Source organism: Sceloporus undulatus, chromosome 3 (genome assembly GCF_019175285.1).
Source record: "Sceloporus undulatus isolate JIND9_A2432 ecotype Alabama chromosome 3, SceUnd_v1.1, whole genome shotgun sequence".
Lineage (NCBI taxonomy): Eukaryota > Metazoa > Chordata > Lepidosauria > Squamata > Phrynosomatidae > Sceloporus > Sceloporus undulatus.
The window spans coordinates 210,351,368-210,370,230 of record NC_056524.1 but is presented as its reverse complement, the minus strand read 5'-3'; the positions used below and the strand labels follow the sequence as shown (position 1 = coordinate 210,370,230).

General features: G+C 44.2%; 1 protein-coding gene across 3 annotated transcripts; it reads left to right on the top strand.

Annotated features, from left to right (window-relative positions):
- The first annotated feature begins 3,286 nt into the window (after positions 1-3,286).
- On the top strand, positions 3,287-17,044 carry MFSD13A (major facilitator superfamily domain containing 13A). Of its 3 annotated transcripts, none has more exons than XM_042457630.1 (10): positions 3,287-3,408; positions 4,278-4,457; positions 6,327-6,598; positions 7,699-7,778; positions 9,492-9,683; positions 10,637-10,754; positions 11,964-12,060; positions 13,619-13,790; positions 14,232-14,425; positions 15,081-17,044. In XM_042457630.1, the coding sequence occupies exons 3-10, from the start codon at positions 6,434-6,436 to the stop codon at positions 15,332-15,334; spliced, it is 1,272 nt and encodes a 423-aa protein (XP_042313564.1). In that variant the 5' UTR covers positions 3,287-3,408; positions 4,278-4,457; positions 6,327-6,433; the 3' UTR covers positions 15,335-17,044. The 3 variants fall into 3 exon arrangements, with proteins under 3 accessions (XP_042313564.1, XP_042313562.1, XP_042313563.1); XM_042457628.1 differs by having other exon boundaries at positions 9,234-9,683; XM_042457629.1 differs by lacking the exon at positions 3,287-3,408 and adding an exon at positions 3,425-3,706 and having other exon boundaries at positions 9,234-9,683.
- The last annotated feature ends 1,819 nt before the right edge of the window (positions 17,045-18,863 follow it).

The following is an 18,863-nucleotide window of genomic DNA, read 5'->3' as shown; positions in this document are numbered from 1 at the left end:
TTCCACCGCTGCCACCACTTTATGTGATGACCTATTCCTGTCTTTAATGTACAGTAGCGTGTTTTTGTGTTTTGAAACTCAGGCCAAAAACTCAAGCAGTTTTTCAAACAATAATTAGTTTATTATAAAACAGAACTGTAAAATGTATAATAGATATGTTGTTGTTATAATAGGCTTTCTTTGGCGGGATACAGACTGCTCCTTTGGGGCGGCCTGTACCTGCCCCTTTCCCCAAAGGATCAGGGCCTGAGCTGCCACAGCGGCAACCCCGGAGGCCCTGATCCACTGCTTTTCCAGGCCTTGGGGAAGCGGCAAAACGCCGCTTCCCCACGGCCTGGAAAGGGGTGTCCTTGGGGCTTCATGCCCCAAGGACACCCCGACAGCAGCGGGGAAAGAGAGAAAGGGGCCGCTTGGCCCTTTTCTCTTTTGTATCATTGACGCAGCTGTGTAAAGGCTGCGTCAGCGATACAAGCAGCGAAAGGAGCTCCGTTTCGGAGCACCCTACAGTGCCGCTGAAAGGGTGCCACAAGCACCCTGCAGCGGCGCCAGGACGTAACGGCCATGCCGTGCCATCACATCAAAATGGCAGTGCCCATGTAGACAGGGCACCGCCATTTTGACATCCTGGCGACGTACTAGGGTTGCGGGGCGTATATAAGCAACACCCCGAGGCAACCCTAGTACGTTGCCAGGACGTGCTAAAAGGCCCATCTGGATAGGGCCTTTATTACTTAGTTACATTCGTACTCGTGTAATCGTAATCCTGTTACTAACTCAGCCACTCAGGCTCTTAAATCCTGCAGAATATCAAGGAACAGAACCCTCTCCTTGGAATTTTGTTTATCCTGAGTCTCTCTCTTTCAGACTCCAAACATATTAAGGTCCCTCTCCGGACCTAAGAGAACCTTCCTGGTTTCAGACCAAACTCTAACTGACTATTCCCTCAGGAACTCCTGGAACACAGTCCTCTCTTGGACTTAACTGTTCCCTCAACTGTCAAATCCCAACTGACTAACCCAACTGCCACATGGAATGTTCAAATTCCCCCAGCCAGCTCCTGATTAGCTTATGGCCTTCAGCAAGTCACACTCTCTCTGCCTCAGAGGAAAGCAATGGCAACCCCCCTCCAAAAAACTCAGAGCTCAGCCATGGAAAAACCCAATGGGTGACCTTGGCCAAGTCACCCTCTCTCAGCCTCAGAGGAAGATTTATTAAGAAGTCACAAATACAGAAAACTAATGCTGCAATTCTGTAACAGTTTCCCTGGGAGTAAACTCCACAGTGTAAATCCAGATTTGCCATGCCCATACAAGACCCACTGAAAGTACTGTATATACAGAAGAGTTTGTTTTTGGTGTTTCGCCAGCATCTGTGGCTGGCATCTTCAGAGAAAGATGCAAACTCTTCTTGAACATGGCCACATAGCCCGAAAAACCCACAAGAAGCTATACAAAAATGTCTTACTGATGTTCCCCCCTTTTCAGGACGTCCTCCATTCCAGCCTCCTGTCCAAGAGGATTTCCAAAATACCCTCCATTCTGAGCATGGCTAAGAAGCATGAGTTTACATTTATGATGAGTGTTTTAAGCTCAGGGCAACCAGAGGTCCTCCTTTTTCAGGACAAGCCCAGGAGGAATTCCACAACATCCTCCATTTTGAGCCCAACTAAGAAGCATGAATTTATCACAGAATCGTAGAGTTGGAAGAGACTGCGAGGGCCACCCAGTCCAACCCCCTGCCATGCAGGAAATCTCAATCAAAGCTCCTCGTCTTCGTTCCCATTTGGGATCCCAAATGGGGGGCCCTTCATCCGAGGCCTGACCTCCGCAGCCCTCACCTTCTGGCGTATCTGGCTGGAGGTGGAGACCTTGGAGTTTTTGGGTGACGGCGGAAGCCCTGGCTTGGGGCTGAGAGGAGCTTGCTGCCGCCATGTTGTGCCACCAGGGGCTGGTCGGGCAGCGCCCCCTAGAGGCCTGGTCCTGCCTGCTTCCTGAGGCGTCCCTTGGCTGCATCCACACTGGAGAAATAACTCGGTTTAGCACCGCTTTAACTTGTTGTCTGGCTCAAGGCTATGGGATTCTGGGAGTTGGAGTTTGTTGTGGGCCCACAACATAGTCTTGAGCCAGGACAGTTAATGTGGTGCCAAACCAGGTTATTTCTCTGGTGTGGATGCAGCCTAAGGATGGTACACAAACAGCAACTCCCCTGCTGCTGCCTTGCTGGGTGGACAATGGCGGGGGGCCTGAAGGCCTCAGAGGCCGTGTCTAGGAGGTAAAATGTACTTGGAGACATATTAGAAGGCTCCTCGTTTTTGCACCGGGCGAGGCCTGGCTGTAACTGAGGTGGCGAGAAATCAGAGAAGTACAGTATTATCAGGGAGGCAGTATTTATTTCTCAGCCCCTCCAAAGGACTGTTCCATTACTTCTCTGCTCCGCTTTCTGCTCCTCTTTTCCAGCCCCCTTGAACTCTTTTGTGTCTCCAGGAGCCACAGAAACTCCCAGATCTGCCGGCATGAAGTCTCATTTTTTTCTTGGGTTGGCCTCCATGCTCACTGTCTCTGCTCCTTTTCCCCTCGCATGGCCAGGTCCTGGCAGTCTTCTCCATGGAGGAACTGGGTACAGCTGTGGGGGGCTGCTGGAATGACAGATGAATGCTCTCCATCTTTTGAGTGCTCCGCAGTGCTATACCATTAGCCACTAGAAGACATAAAAAGAAAAAGGAAGAGTACTTGGCACACATTTCTTCATGCACATATTATTAATTATTATTATTTGCTGTATTTACCAGACGCAACCTCACCACTAATGGCCCTGGGGTTTCCGAAAGATGGAAAACTCCTTCTCCGTCTACATGTCAGGTTCTTGGTTCATGTACCACTCGTGGCTCATCTCTTGAACGCTGCTGGTTTTCACCATGCCTTTTAATCTTGGCAGAAATCTTGATGTTTTCATCCTCATCTGCGGTGTTTTCTTGTGTCACTTGCAAATCAATTTTCTGAGACATGGCTCCTCCTGGCGTGTGTCTTCTATCAGGATATATACTAAGGGGTTAAACAAGTCAAGTGGGCCATTGCTACGCATAACCAAGGATGGCCAGACAGCAGAGGTACAGATGGATGTACAGGAGTGTAAATTATGTCTTAATTGTCCCTTCTTAGTGACCTTGGCCAAGTCACACTCTCTCAGCCTCAGAGGGAGGCAAAAGCCAAAGCAAAAAACAAAACAAACAACCCCCCTCTCAACAAGCCTTGCCCAGAAACCCTCACCAGAGGCTGGCCAGATGTGTGGAAGGAGAGCTAAAATGGCGGCCCTGGAGGCGGAGGAGGCGACTCGAGGGAGGCCCAGTGCGCCTGCGCGGAGCCCAGGGCAAGGAGGCGGCCGAGTCCGGCCCTGAGAGACCGGCAGCAGGTAAGGCTTTGGCAGAAGGAAGGAGCAGAGAGACTGGAGGGAGCCTTCCCCTGAACGGCTTCCTGAAGGGGCTCAGGGCGGCCCTTCCTTCTCCTCTCTCCTTCTTCCCCTCCTCAGCCCTCCCCTGCCTGCCTTTGGGCCTCCCATTCATCCCTCTTTCTTCAACCGAAGCGCTCTCCCTTTGGTTGCCCTGAGGGTTAAGGAAGCAGAGCTTGAGCCTGAATCATTATTTAGGCACCATGATGACTAATAGATGCAGAGGCTGCCCTTGTTGTTGCTGCTGCTGTTGTTGTTGTTGGTGTGTATTCCTTCCAGTCATTTCCCATTCCTGGCGACCTGACCATCTCGCAGGGCTGCTCTCTTGGCAAGGTTTGCCCTTGCCCCTCCCTCTCTCCCTCCCTCTCTCTCTGAGGCTGAGAGAGTGTGACTCGCCTAAGGTCACCCAGTGGGTTTCCATGGCTGAGCAGGGATTTGAACCCAGGTCTCCAGAGTCATAGTCCAATGCTCAAGCTATTCTGTTGGCCCTAAGGTGCCAGTGAAGGCGGTGGGTTCAGTTTCTTGTATGAGGAAATAGCTGCAGAAGGGGTCGGGTGGCATTGCTGAGAAATAAGGGCAACAGTTTCCTTGTTTCAGGTTGAGATGCTTCAGAAGATCCTTCACGGGATGTTTTATAATCTGCTGGCGTCTAGTAATTTACACCTGCCAATCTGACGTGTAAAAAAAACCCTAGTTACGCGTAGAATCATTTAGAAAGATACTGCAAATTTCATTCCATTATCCATCTATTAATATACTTCAGAGACTCTAAATTCACTGGATTTTTTCTCTTAATAAATGATTGATAAAACTGTCTGTGTCGATATTTTCAGTATTTCCAGCATTTCCAAGACTGTGTGCCCACTTCCGAATTTCCAAGATGCCACACAATGCAAGAATTTATGATCATTCTGATGTCACCTTCTAATGGCTTTGGCTTAAGACAGTGGCTGGATCTATGCACGCATGGGACTACTGCCAGAGATTAGTCTTCATTGTGTCTTCTCTGCAAGGTCTTGTAGCTCATTTATTTCATTTAATTGATTCTTAGGCATACTGTCTGCAACTGAAGCAAGGCCTGAAAACAACTACTTATGGGTGGGAATTGAGATGCTGTGTAATTTTGGAGGCTGTGCATGGGATTGTTCCTCTTTGCCTTCCCTCCTAGAAAGGGAAGAAAAACACCTCTGTGGAAGAAGTATCCTCTTACCTGAAGACTGTAGGCTGGATTGTGTGCTGAGAGTGGAGAGCAGGAAGTGGCTCAGATAATCAGCCTTATGTGCGGCCTTTGGAATGGAATCTACTTTGCAAAGTTCTACTGGGAAGGATGTCCCTCTCTTTCTGTCCCTCTCCCTTGGGCAAACAGATAGCAAATGAGGGCCAGCCCAGCCACCCTTGGTATATTCTCTGAGTAAATGGAGCAGATATGGCTATCTCACCCTTCCAATCTTGGTTTCCATGCTGGTTTTATTATTATTATTATTATTATTATTATTATTAAGCTTTATTTATATAGCGCTGTAAATTTACACAGCACTGTACATAAAATCATTTAACTGCTTCCTCAGCATCTGAGGATAAGGAAAAGGAGAGCAAGGGAAAGATCAAGTAGATGAACTGAGATGGGCCATCTTCCTCTGATTATTTGCAAGTCTGTCTTTAAAAGACCTCACCTTCTGCACGTTTGACCAACAAGTGCTATGTTTTTCTTTGCAATAAGAGATATTGGAACTTGAGTCAGTCTGGCATGCTTCAGCCTGGCCCAGCATGACCTGTGGACAGAGATGACAGGAGCTGGTTCAAAACATTTGGAGGGCACCTAGGCATCCTGAAGTAAACTCTAGCTGCAAATCCTTTGGCTCCCCAGATATTATAGATTCCAGTTCACACAGTACCTCACCATTGGCATTGCTGGCCAATTCCAAAATGTTTCAAGGGGTAAAAGTTCCCCATCCCATTGTAAATGCAGGCAACTAAAGGTTACTTCAAACATTGGTGACAGCCCTCCTTTCTGAACAGTTCATGAAAATCAGGGTGTAGTTCCTTTTGCTGTACACCAAGTCTCCACTTAGGTGTCTTAGTCAGGCTTCACTTTTGTAATTTAGTCCATAACTATGGATATAGCTTATCTTAACCTTTAATAGATAATGAAGTACAGCATATCAAACCACAGCAGGCACGCTTCTGGTGAATTGTACTGCCACAGAGATGTCCCAGAACCTTATTGCATGAGAAAACAAAGTGGAAATGGAGCCGGAGAGGAGTGGCTTTCTCCACAGTGTTGCCAACAAGCCTCAAAGATATTCCCTGGAACGTTTTACCAAAATCCCCAGAATTCCCCAATATTTATTATTATTATTCAGTCAAAATCCCCAGAAATAAATTAATTAAATTTCCCGGAAATTGGCAACACTGTTTCTCCATGCCTTACTGCAATGACATCATAGCACTCCAGTTTTCTTCCCATGGAAGATGACTGTAAAAGTGCATCATTTTTCTAGCTGGAAAAATCTTTTTGACAAAAGACACATTTTTACATCTTCCATGGGAAGACAACTGAAGTGGTATGAAGTCATGCAGTAAGGCACAGAGAAAGCTGCTATTCTCTAGCTCCATTTTAGCTTTGTTATCTTGTGTGATAAGGCTCCCAGTCTGCTCCGAATGTTGTTGCCATATGATACCTTGGCTTAGTAAAATTACTTTGTCACTGTAAGACAGTCTTAGCCTTTAAATCCTATTATCAGTCCCCTTTGGTACCATACAGCAAAACTGTCCGCTCTTGGATTTCTTTTTGGATTTGATTCTTTGGAGGAAGTCTTAAGAATGCATCAGATCTTTAAACTGAACTAACCAATTGTTTGTTCTTGTTGATTCTCTAACAGAGGTAACAATGATTTGGATCCAACAACGAACTAGCAGGCACTCGAAAGAGAGGTCCTGTTGGAACTGGAGGTGATGTGGACAGTCAGAAGATTCCGAGTGAGACATCATGGGTTTCAGGCTCTTAGCCTGTCTCTTCAACCTGCCTGTTGCAGTCGTCTATGGGTCCTTGTCACTTTTTATTTCTATTTTGCACAATGTGTTTCTTCTCTACTATGTGGACACCTTTGTTTCTGTATACAAGATTGATAAACTTTCTTTTTGGATTGGAGAGGTAAGTATTGAACCTTGGGAATAATTATTTAATCTTGCCTGCTTGCTCTGCCAGAACTATGTTCTTTTGGAATACATTAAGTGACTTGTGACATTTTATAGACTAATGAATTTTTTATGACATAACTTGTATAGATAAGAATCCAGTACAGGTGCATGAACTGTTTTCTTTAGAGGTAGAGGTGTGTGTGTGTGTTGTTAGTATACACATATAATACACACAAAGAGAGCTATATATACAGATCTGTTGTGTGCCTAATTATTTGTTACTTATGGCAATACTGAGGCAAGCTTATCACATTCTTGGCAAAATTTATTTAGAGGAGGTTTGCCAGCCCCTTCCTCTGAGGCTGACAGAGTGTGACTTACCCACCTAGTGGGTTTCTACAGCCAAGTGGGGATTCAAACCTTGATCTCCCAGAGACCTAGCCCAACACTCAAACAATTACATCACAGTAGGCTGTTTTATATATAGATTCCATATGTATACAGTGGTACCTCGGGTTACGAAATTAATTCGTTCCGCCGCCGCTTTCGTAACCCGAAAAGCCTTCGCAAGCCGAAAACCCATAGGCGCTAATGGGGAAAAGCCGCGATTTCGTGTGAAATAGCGCCGAAAAGCACCAAAAAATTTTTCGTAACCCGAAAAAACGTTCGTAAGCCGGAACAGTTTTTTTTGAATGGATTTTTTTCGTAACCCGGAAATTTCGTAAGGCGGCGCATTCGTATCCCGGGGTACCACTGTATTGCAATCTGTAAAACAGTAGAGTGAAATAGCAATGATATATAAGTTTAAAATGAGCAAGGTGACCATTCACAACAGCAAAATTTGGTCTGGAGGAAATAGGCAACACACAAAGGAAAGCTATTTGTGTAGATGGCACTTCAGTTACTGGTCACTAAACTGGACATAGTTGATTAGTAAGAATTTCTGGAGGGTTAATCATATCAGACTGTTATAGAAAAAACAATGAGTCTTTTGACACGTTAGCACACATTTTTATTATAGCTTATGTTTAGTTATGTCTGTAGCAGGAAATGGAATTTGAAATATTTAACCTCAGTTTAAGTCTCACTTTTATCTCATTTCCTCCCCTCTAGACAGTATTCTTGATCTGGAATAGCCTCAATGACCCTCTCTTTGGCTGGCTGAGTGACCGGGCTTTCCTCAGCACACATCAGTAAGCAGAATTTTGTTTAGGTCCTGCACTGAATATTTTCCTAATATCTAGGAAAGGATGGGCAATCCCATTTAATGAACATGTTTAAAAGAAGTGGTTAATAAAATAAACACATTTCCCTAGATATGACCGTCACTGTTTGTAACTCATCCAGTTGCTCAGATGGCGTGTCCTCAGCTAGCATTCTTGTTTCATTTCATCTCATTTCTTTTTCTCAGTCTATTTAGTGTCTTATTGCTTTGCTGCTAAAAAAGGCAGAAAAGTAATATAAATAAAACAAATGCATTAAATAAATGGATAATTTTTTAAAAAGATTTAAAATGCACCATTAAAATAAGAAATATCAGAGAGAAATTCTGCAAAAATTCCTCAAGCAGAGTGTAACTCCATCAAATATAGGTTGAATCTCTATTTCCTTATCTCCCTTTTGACTGAACAAGACCACCTCTGTTTTGTTTGAATTATGATTCCTTTTTATTTTCCTGGGTGTCAGAAAGTGGTTCAGAACCAGAGCACCTTCCTTGGATTTGGATGGGATGGAGAAGATTAGGGGGAGCTTATTTATTTTGGTAGTAATTTAATGAACTTATATCCTTTCTTCCAAAAGTGGCCCTCAAGGCAGCTCCTGACAAGATAAAAAAAGATACAAATAAAAATACAAACCATTAGACTATTAAAATGGGATTAAACACTTATATTATTACAACATGATTAAATTAAAAACAATGGAACACATCAGGGGGAAAAACAGCACTTCCTGTTAAAATCTCTAGTTTAGCAGACTATTGGCTGCCATAGGCCTGAATAAAAAGGCTGATGGAACGAGGAAAACAAGGAGGAATCTAGCCAAGAGGGCCTTTAAAAAGTCCCCTTAATGCTGAGTTTAACATTTTGATGAGATTGTCAAGTACACAGGCTTTAAAAAATTTAAAAGCAAGACCTGGAGCAGAATGCTGCAACGTGGCGTACTCTTGTTCCATTGTGCTGTTTGGGTTCCTCACATTAGGATTGTTTCCCTCGGAACTTTTTTCTGTAAACTTTGGGATTGTCTCAAGCATGCTTGTGTATGGGTGGTGTTTTTGCTACATAAATGATCCCTGCTTGGATAATATTTTTGGTACTGATACAGTATATAGAACAGGAGGTGGGAGGGAAGGACAGAAAAGGAAAGATGTGTCATTGTTCAGAGTGGGAGTTTGAGTCTTCCTCCTGGACTAGATATTAGAAGACTTTTCCTCAAAGTGGTACAAGCTGTCATGGAAAAACAAACAGATAATAACCACAACAAACAATTAAGATAGTAAAGCAGTAAATTAAGAGAGTAAAGTCAGAAAAAGGAAAGTGCAAAGGTGGATAAGTAGCACATAATTGGCAAGGAGGAAGCTTACCAAATTGGTGTGAAATTGATTTTGGAACGCCATATTTCATAGACAATACATATTTTTTTGCTTGTAGGTCTGGAGTAGAGATCTCTAATCCAGAAGTGGTCTTGAAAAGACTCAAGGCACTGAGCCACAATGGACCCCTCTTTGCCATGTCATTCCTGGCTTTCTGGATTGCGTGGGCCCACCCAGGCTTGCAGTTCCTCATCTGTCTGTGCCTGTATGACAGTTTCCTTACCATGGTGGATCTCAACCAGAATGCCTTGCTCGCTGACCTTGCTTTATCCGCGAAGGACAGGACTGGTCTCAATTTTTATTCTTCACTCTTCAGTGCCATTGGCTCCCTCTCTGTCTTCATGTCCTATGCTGTGTGGAACAAGGAAGACTTCTTCTCCTTTCGAATATTTTGTGTGGTGCTGGCCTTTTGCTCAGCAGTTGGATTTACCTTGGCCACATGGCTGCTGAGGCAAAGGTTTCAGAGAGAGGGACGAGTGAAGTGGGATGAAAATGCAGCTTTAAAAGAGTAAGTTGTCTGGTGTTGCGTAGTTCTTGTCTTGTTTTAAATGCATTGCCTAATGAAAACAAGATGCCCATTGGTGGATATATGAAACAAACTGCCCTGTGCATACCCAGTCCCTTCTGATTTTGGAAACTAAAGCAGGGTTGTAGCTAGTTAAGTGTTTGGATGGAAAATCAGCAGGGAATACCAGTGGTGTGTAGATAGTGCTAGGAAAAATCCTCCTTAAACGCTTGGATTGCTGAAGCTGTGGATAACTGCCAGTTATAGCTGACCAAACTGGACTTCAGTGATTTTACAACTGAAGGCAGCTTCCTAGGTTCCTAAGATTTCAGTTGTAGATGGACACCATGTACTTTCTCAGCCATTTCCTGAATTTGCATGGAGCACTGTCACTTGTCTTTTGAAACAGTTGGCACAAATTCAAAGTTGGCAGAATTTGGGTATGCTTGTAATTCTGTGTCTTCAAATTGGCTGTGATTTATGATGATCTTACTGTGTTTTCATGGCAAGATTTATTCACACTAGGTTTGCCATTATCTCCATTTAAACCTGCTCAAGGTCTCTGTGGTGGTAGTGGTCTGGGTAAGGAGGGATTGGAACCTTGGGCTTCTGGCTTAAACCACTATCCCACAGTGACTCACTTAAGGGCTTCTCCTCCATTTTTAGACATAACTTTTGTTTCCTTTCATTTGTTTGAAGTACTGTATACCTTATGAAAAAGAAAGAGACTCTTGGATGATGAACTTTTGTTATTCATTCCTGTCCTGTCCATTTCCAATATGTGACTGCCTCGAGCCTTTTCTTCATTATCCTTTCAGACTATAGGGGAAATTAGATGGAAAGGGTGACCTGCCAACTACATTCTGTGAATTTTGTAACTCAGTAGGAATTTGAATTCAGGTCTTTATCCATCACACTATACTGGCTGTCTTAGATGTCACCATTTCTTCCTCCAGACTGTATGTTGACCATCCCTCTGGACATCAAGACAAAAGGATCACTCTGGCTGAGTATCTCAAACAGCTATCCAGGCATAACAACTTTCTCTGGTTTGTCTCCATGAACCTTATACAGGTAGGTAGACCATGGCTGTTCTATAGTAGCTAACTAGTAGTTCAAGAAGGTTGATCGACAGTCAACAATGAGAGATCTCATTCAACCGAATCTAGGTGATTTTCCATGTGACTAAATAAGGCTACTTTGGCTTAGAGGCTAATGGCTTGCCTACTGTAACCAATAAATATTTGGCAAGGTGTGTATTACAGAATTAATTTCATCACCTGACTTATATGGGTGAATATAGCATGCAATAATCGTCTATAGCGAAACTTTATGCTGGTAAGAACTAGCGTCTTCTGTAGGACATGGACAAAAAAATTCTGATGCAATTTCCAGAATGTCCGCTGGGTATTACGGCTGGAGAATTCTGGGAGTTATAACTTCCAACTCTGAATCTGTATGCCTGTGATGAAAAGGAAATATCAGAACTGTGGGAAGAGCCTAAATTTATCTCGCCTGTAGCAAAGCAAGGCCTTCTCTTTTATCTTGGTGCTTTCTTTGAGAGAGGAGTTGAAGTTATCCTTTCAAAGGCAGTAGCATACAGATGAACCATGGTTCTCCCTTTACCCTTCATCTCCATAGATTTAATGCAGGATGAAAGACAATGTGACGATTAATTCTAAAACTTGGGTAGAATGTGTATGACATGCAGCACCAGCTCTGTTGTTGATATGCTCCAGATGTTGTGACAGTATAGACTTAATGGATTTTTTGTGTAATGGCTAGGGAATGTACAATCTATGTGGTGGAGCAAGAAACCTGGATAGCTCTTAAATACTGAAACATTGTCATTTTTTAGAATGGAGAGAGTGTGATATCAAATCAGTAATCTGTAAGAAAGCAAGGACTTCCTCCTGCCCCCTGCACAATAGTTGTTCTCTTCTGAGTCTCTGCTTAGCAATCATTGTGTACTCTGAACATTCTGGCAGAATACCCTCAGCTTAAGCTCTCTCTAGGTTGGGTGATTCCATGTTTTAATTATTTGTCTTAATGAAACTGTTCTGAATAGTTATTCTGGTAGGTAGCAGAGCTGACAGAAGTATCCTCTGGTAAAAGCAAGGGTTTGACTGGGTGGTCTAAAATGTTTGCTTTTCTGATTCACAAATTCAGTGAATCAGCTTGTGTTTGTGACCACCTCCATGCTTCTTATTTATGACATGATACATAATTTATTGTTCTTCTAACTGCCATTTTAGCAGCCTCATGCATGCCTTATTTTCACAGGTTTTTCACTGCCACTTTAACAGCAACTTCTTCCCTCTCTTCTTGGAGCATCTGCTGTCTGATCGCATCTCACTCTCCATGGGATCATTTCTGCTTGGTGAGTCAAAGATGGGAATAAGAGGAAACATTGCTCAACAGTGGATTCTTGCTTTCTAGAACTTGGCTAGAGAAAGGATGACATTGGTTTTAGTGGTAAAAATATATGATCCCCTCCTCTCAACTGGGCCATGGCTCTTGCTGCTGCTACCATTTTGTGGAAGGAATTTTTCTTGCTTCTATAGAGGGATGGAAAACTAAAACTATACTGGATTTTATAGCTGTGCATAGGGCTCATCCTGCATGAGTTGTATAGATCCAGAGTATAGTTGGGCTGCTGATGGAACTCAAATTAGTCCTCTTCTTTTCCCCTCTTTAAGGAAAAATAGCAGTGCAGGCACTGGAAAGTAGGGCTGCATATGAAATCATGTTCCACAATTGAAATATGTAGAACCTGTAAGTAATGTCACCATGTGAAGTGCTCCTGCTCAGGATTCCAGCCTGCCTTGACCTCTTTTCAGATATTTCATTCCTCCTCCACCTTCTTTTCCCATTTCCACCCCAACAGTTGCTCTGCCTTCACTGAGGATGCTCAGTCCCCATTGGGCTGTTCAGTGGGTCCTGTCCACTTATGTTTTTTCCCTTTGAAATAGGTTTGTACTTCTACAAACTTTGGGGTTCCCCCAATCCGTTGATATATTTTTGTGTATGTTTTTGATGTTTTTGCTACATACAGATCCACACTTGCAAAGTGGGGTTGTTGTTGTTGTTGTTGATGTGTGCCTTCAAGTCATTTCTGACTTATGGCAATCCTATCGTAAGGTTTTCTTGGCAAATTTCTTCAGAGGAAGTTTGTTATTGCCATCCTCTGAGGTTGAGAGTGTGTGACTTGCCACTCCAGCTCCAGTAGGGCCGGGACTGCAGTAACAGCATGGTCTGCTCCTGAAGCGGGACACTGTTGGGGTCCTACGTCAGCAGCCGGCAGGAGCGGATTAAATCCGCTCCTAAAAGGGCCAGCTCTTGCCAGCTTGGGGGCAGGTGTCATCTAAATGCCAAAGGTCTTCCAATGATTCCTGATTTACCTTCAGAAAATAAGGCATGGAGCTGTAACTTCCATGTTACAGCATATTTTTGGCTTTGGAGATGAACATACAGATCTGGCCACAATATTTGTTAAGTGATTAGGAAACTGAGGCAGATCTAGAAGAGGAAATTGAATTTCTTCAGTCATGTATCTCCATTTAAAGTCTAATTCAGAAAGTCTAATTCAGAGAACAGCAAACGTCAGAGAAATGCAGTTTTATTCAGGGGGTTGTGGATTTATTGAGTCAAATTACGAGAAAACTGATTCCACCTAAACATTAGGAAGAACGTCTTGACAGTAAGAACTGTTTGACAGTGGAATAGTGTTTTGGCTAGACTGTGCTTTGGAAGTCTTTAAACGTCCGAGATGTTGGATGGCTGTTGTTGGGAAAGACTGAGATATTGGAGCAGGGCTTTTCAATAGACAAAGCATGTGCTCTACCACTGAACCATGGCACTCCTCCAGCTTGTACCTTATTACAACATTGATACATCTCTGGCTGTATCTTCTTCTAATCTTTCCCCTTTCTTCTCAGGTGTTTCCTATGTTGCTCCTCATCTCAACAACCTCTACTTCCTTTCTCTTTGCCGGAGATGGGGAGTATACGCTGTGGTGCGAGGACTTTTCTTTCTGAAGCTGCTGCTTAGTGTGATTATGCTCCTTGCTGGACCAGATTGGGTTTATTTGCTCTGTTTCTTCATAGCCAGGTATGCCGCTCTGCTGGTATGGCACCTGGGAATTGAGATGGGAGTGGACATTGGGCCATCTCTATAGCACTGGGATTGCTGATGCCATACAGCAGAAGCTAGAATCCAGAATCCCAATTATCAGCCATGTATTTGGCTATTTGTATCAACTGAGAGATGTATTTTATCTTGGGAACATCTGGAACCTGAGTGAGAATCTAGACTAGTCAAAGGTATGCCCTTTTGCCACTTGCTTCCATATTTTTCCGTGTGGGTTTTGTCCTGAGTATGTAAAGAAGGAGTCCCTATACTGGTGCTGGAAGCCACCAGATTGCATTTTGATTAGTTCTGTGTAGAATATTTTAGCTCTTGCACTGAGCTAGCCAGTTGGTCTGCAGACATTGATGTGTTTGTCTTAGCTTGGTGTCTTCACCTCCTGTTAATCTTTTCTTTTCTTCCTAGCAACCGTGTGTTCACTGAAGGCACGTGCAAGTTGCTGAACTTGGTGGTCACTGACCTGGTAGATGAAGACTTGGTACTGAATCGCAGGCAGCAGGCTGCCTCAGCCCTCTTGTTTGGCATGGTTGCCTTGGTAACAAAACCAGGCCAGACCTTTGCCCCCTTGATTGGCACCTGGCTGCTGTGTGCTTATACTGGTAGGTGCTGGGTAAGGCAGCAGAATGGAATTGAAATTGAGAAATACTGCTCATTTTTTCTGATCAGAGAGGATAGGCAGGCAACTGCTAGTAATTTAAGTGACAATAGTTATTAATTTGCTTTTAATTATGAGTCCATTTGCACCAGCCCTTATTCTTTCTGTTGCCATCTATAACCTACCACAATAAATAGGGTGTTTAGAGCTTGCCCCCTTGGTTTTGTTACTGGAATAAATAAGAAAGCATAAATAAGCATTAAGGAAGACCTTCTGTCCACATTACAGTGGCTTGTGCTTTGCCATGCTATGATGAGCTTATAACTTGAAGGTGCTTGTAAGGATGCTTCCTCATAAGATCTAGCCAGCAGTAGGTGCACCAGAAGGAACTGGAGCTCTTTCTTCCACTGAAGTTGCTTCAAGGGGAACCCACCCTCCAAACAAATCCTCAAGTACAGTCCATTTCATGATTGGAGAAAGTGTGCTGCCTTTTCCCTTGCAAGTGGAATTTACAAAGATTCCTATCCAAAAGGAAAGGTTTCCATCAGTGACTAATATAATGGAGAGAAGGAATGAAGAAAATAATTTAAATAGAGTTTATTTTGGTTGTGTTCTCAGTCTGTTTTCCATTTTCCTAACCATCTCTGTTGCTGTCCTAGGTTATGACATCTTTCAGCGAGACCCCCTGAGCAACACAGTGAGTGCCCAACCTAAGCTGGCTGCCAATGCAGCCTGGGAGCTGACACTACGTCAAGGGTGCTTCTACCTCCTCGTTTTTGTTCCCATTACATGTGCTTTACTGCAGCTTCTCATCTGGTCACAGTTCAGCCTGTATGGCAGACGTCTCCAGACAGTGAAGTTTCAACGTCAGACCTTCACAGAAAGCCACTCCCAAGAGATCAAAACTATCTAGTTGCCATTGTGAGTGAGCATTACTATTACAGTACTCCAGAAGGAGTGATAAGAGCAAGGAGAAAAAGAAAAAAATCAGGCTATGCCAAATTCCCAGAAAAGTAGGCCTGGCTGGAGTCAGCCTTGAAGAATTCCTGGTGACTTAAAAGGTTGCATCTCCTGTCACCATCCAGAGATGATTCACAGAGTTAGCTCCTTGCCTTAAATCAATGTCAAATTGCTTGCTAATCATGTCAGTATTCATTCCCAGACATCTGGGAAGAAAAGTGATCAGGCAGCAGAATATGCATACATATGTGGGGGCAGAAATGGTTCTGTTGAATAAATCAGTAGTATTTTAAACCCTTATATTCTATTCTCTGGAACTGTTTGCAGATAAGTCTTGATCTGGGTGAGAAGATAGGACTCATATCCCCTCCTTCACTTACCACTGTTATTCTCTGTATTGTATTCAATGTTTCCTTTTCCCTCAACTTCTAACTGTGAACACAACTAGACTACCTTCAGAATGTTAGACAACATAATATTCTGTATTTATCAAACAGGCTCACCATGCAGGGAAAACAAACTTGTAGTGCTGTAATTAACCCCTTTTCAAGAGACACAACCTATTCTTCCTGCACAGGTACAATAACTGGATATGTGTTGTAAGGGTAGACTTTGGACCATATTCAGGGCCACAGTGCTGGGAGATACTTCACATTGAAATTAGAGGCTGACAAGGCTTAGTTTTAATCCTGTTGTGTTGATTACAGATTTCAGCAACTGTTGGGTTGCCTAAAACGAAAGGTTGGCCTTCTTTCTTGGGGCTCTCATCTTGGGTTTCCTGCTGAATCAGTTTTAAAAATGGCATAAGAAGCTGTTAAGTGTACTTTGATTTGCTGACATGCAAGGGATCATTTGTGTTTATACATATGGTCTAGTTCTGTTACCTTGCCATGTGAACAGCATGGTGCTCACCTGCACAAATTACTATGGCTAGAAGGCCAGTGGGAATGCTGCTGTATGTATGGCTGTTTGGATGTTTCTCCCAAGAAACTGTCCTGGGCCCAGAGGACTGGTGATTGCTTGCAGAGTATCAGACATAGGAAATATGTCTGATACTCATAGGAAATTCCCCTTAGACAGATTTGATAGACTGTGGATTATGCCCTACTGCAGTGTCAAAAACCTACTGTTTAATTCTTGCAGGCTGCTTGGGTCAGTTTACTTGTTTTGGCTTACCATGGAAAAGTAGGCCAAAATCTTCTTATATTATCTTTTCTGATGAGTTGCTGGTGAGAGAATTTATGGAGTGTCCCATGCCTCCTTGAAGGGATTTTCACTTGTCTCTAAGAAACAGAACCGTATACTATCCTCAACCAGCTATGGACCAGAACAGTAGCATAGACTGAATCCTACATCTGGTTTAATTGGAGAAAAAATGTGAGAACCCATATACTGTGTTTCTATGATTCTTAAATATTGTTACAGAGGGAGGGAAACCCAAATGAACCATAGCACCTTGGGAAGAAATGACCCACCTTTTTATGCTGAAGCACATATCGCTTACAGGGTTCTCAGTTTGTTCAGGCACTGACGTGGGCAGCTTTAGCAAAGCGGTTGAGGTAAGGATGGTAAAATGTTTACAATCTAAACTTTTGTATTTGTTGATGACCAAACTGTAATTTATTTGTATCATTTCATTAAAATGCAATTCTTTTTAAAGCTATTTTGTGTGGTGCTTAAGTGTGAGGACTTTTTCTAAGGTAAACCAAATATATACATTACTTGATCCCCAAAGCTTATCTGTGACCCGTTACAGACGGGTGTAAAGTACGTCCCCAGGACGTACTAGGCTTAGGAAAGGGCGTCCATTTTGGACACCCTAACCCTAGTGCGTTCTGGGGATGTACAAAATGGCGGCGCCCTATACACAGGAACGCCACCATTGGGACGTCACCACCGCGCCGCCTCCAAACGTGGTGTGGAAGTGACGTCCTTGCACCGTGCGAGGGTGCCTGAGGTGCCCTTTTCGCGGCACAGGAAGGAGCTCCATTTCGGAGCTCCTTCCAGGATTTGCGTCGCTGGCGCAGCCTTTAGATGGCTGTGCCAGCAACGCAAGGCAGAAAGGGGCCAAGTGGCCCCTTTCTCCTTCTCCCCACCGCCATCAGGTGTCCTTGGGGCATGAAGCCCCAAGGACACCCCTTTCCAGGCCGCGGTGAAGCGGCCTTTTGCTGCTTCCCTGTGGCCTGGAAAGCGACAGATCAGGGCCTCAGAGGCTGCCACTGTGGCAGCTGAGGCCCCAATCCGGCGGGGAAAGGGTCGGATACAGGCCGCCTCTTTGGGCGGTCTGTAACGCGCCTATGTCTGCCCATGCTGGCTGGGGGATTCTGGGAGCTGTGATCCAGAGGAGTAATGTTTCAAAGGTCATCTTTTATTTACCCACTAAGCCAGTTTTACAGAGGTTCCCTGGCCTCAACCATAACTTTGAATTCAACTTGATGGTAGAATGTTTCTCCAACAAACATCAGGTAATCTTGACTATCAAAGCTATAGGAATCCTCCTGTTAGAAAGATCCACCTAGAAAACTGACAGTCATTTGCTGTCTTTTGCCCAAGTGGCCTGTGCATATAGTGTCCCCTCTGTTATTGTGACAGATGAGATAAAACTACTGCTGGTGCTCTGAGGTTTATCACACGGAGATTTTTAGAGCTTTTGCAGGTCAGGTCCGACGTGACTGCGCTTCCAACGATGCACATTCACGTCATTCCTTTCTATGGGAGCTCCTTGCGAGGTGCTTCCGCAATGATTCCAAAGTGACCCCTCATTTTGGTAAAACCAAAAAAAAGTGACTTCACAGAATTCGCTTCCAGGCTCACTTCGATTGCACTGTGAATTGGTCTGGTGTGGAAAACCACTCCATTGTCACCCCCCCTTGGTCCCCTGTGTCCTGCTCCGTCATTCCCCTCCTCCTCCTTCATGCCATCTCGCCCCCTCTGCCACCCTACAACCCATCCCATCATCCCTTGCCTTCTGCATCCCGATCCTGGCCCCAGCGACCCCCTGCCATCCATCCCATCACACACACCCCCCCTGATTACTCCTGCATCTCCATCTCACCCTCTCTGCCAAACTGCCATCTTTCCCATCATCCCCTGACTGCTTCTTCACCCCGATGAAGGATGACAGCTAAGGAGGGGGCAGAGAAGGAGGACAGCATCCAGAGCCCCACTGAGCATGCTCAAGGGTGCCGATTCGAATATTACCACCCTCCAGTGTGGTAATACAACGTGCACTCACTCCCCTTTGCTTGAATCCTCATCACGTGACTTGCTTGGAATAGAACTGACTCTGCTTCCCCCTCAGTTCGGAAGGGCAGCGGAAAGGCAACCAGGTGTGGTAAAACATCACGTTTTAACCTTAATTCTCAATGCTGGACAGGAGTGACTCTGGATCTGGTGTGAAAAAACATTACGCTTTGCATTGCTAGAACAGGAGTGACTGCGGATCTGAGCTGCAACCTCCCCCCCCCCCCCCACACACGTGT

Bases quoted from the DNA above. Each gene is read 5' to 3' on its own strand.
- MFSD13A (XM_042457628.1), top strand. From the start codon at position 6,434: ATGGGTTTCAGGCTCTTAGCCTGTCTCTTCAACCTGCCTGTTGCAGTC. The intron at 6,599-7,698 runs GTAAGTATTGAA...CCTCCCCTCTAG, and splicing joins TTTCTTTTTGGATTGGAGAG to ACAGTATTCTTGATCTGGAA. The intron at 14,426-15,080 runs GTAGGTGCTGGG...TTGCTGTCCTAG, and splicing joins GCTGCTGTGTGCTTATACTG to GTTATGACATCTTTCAGCGA.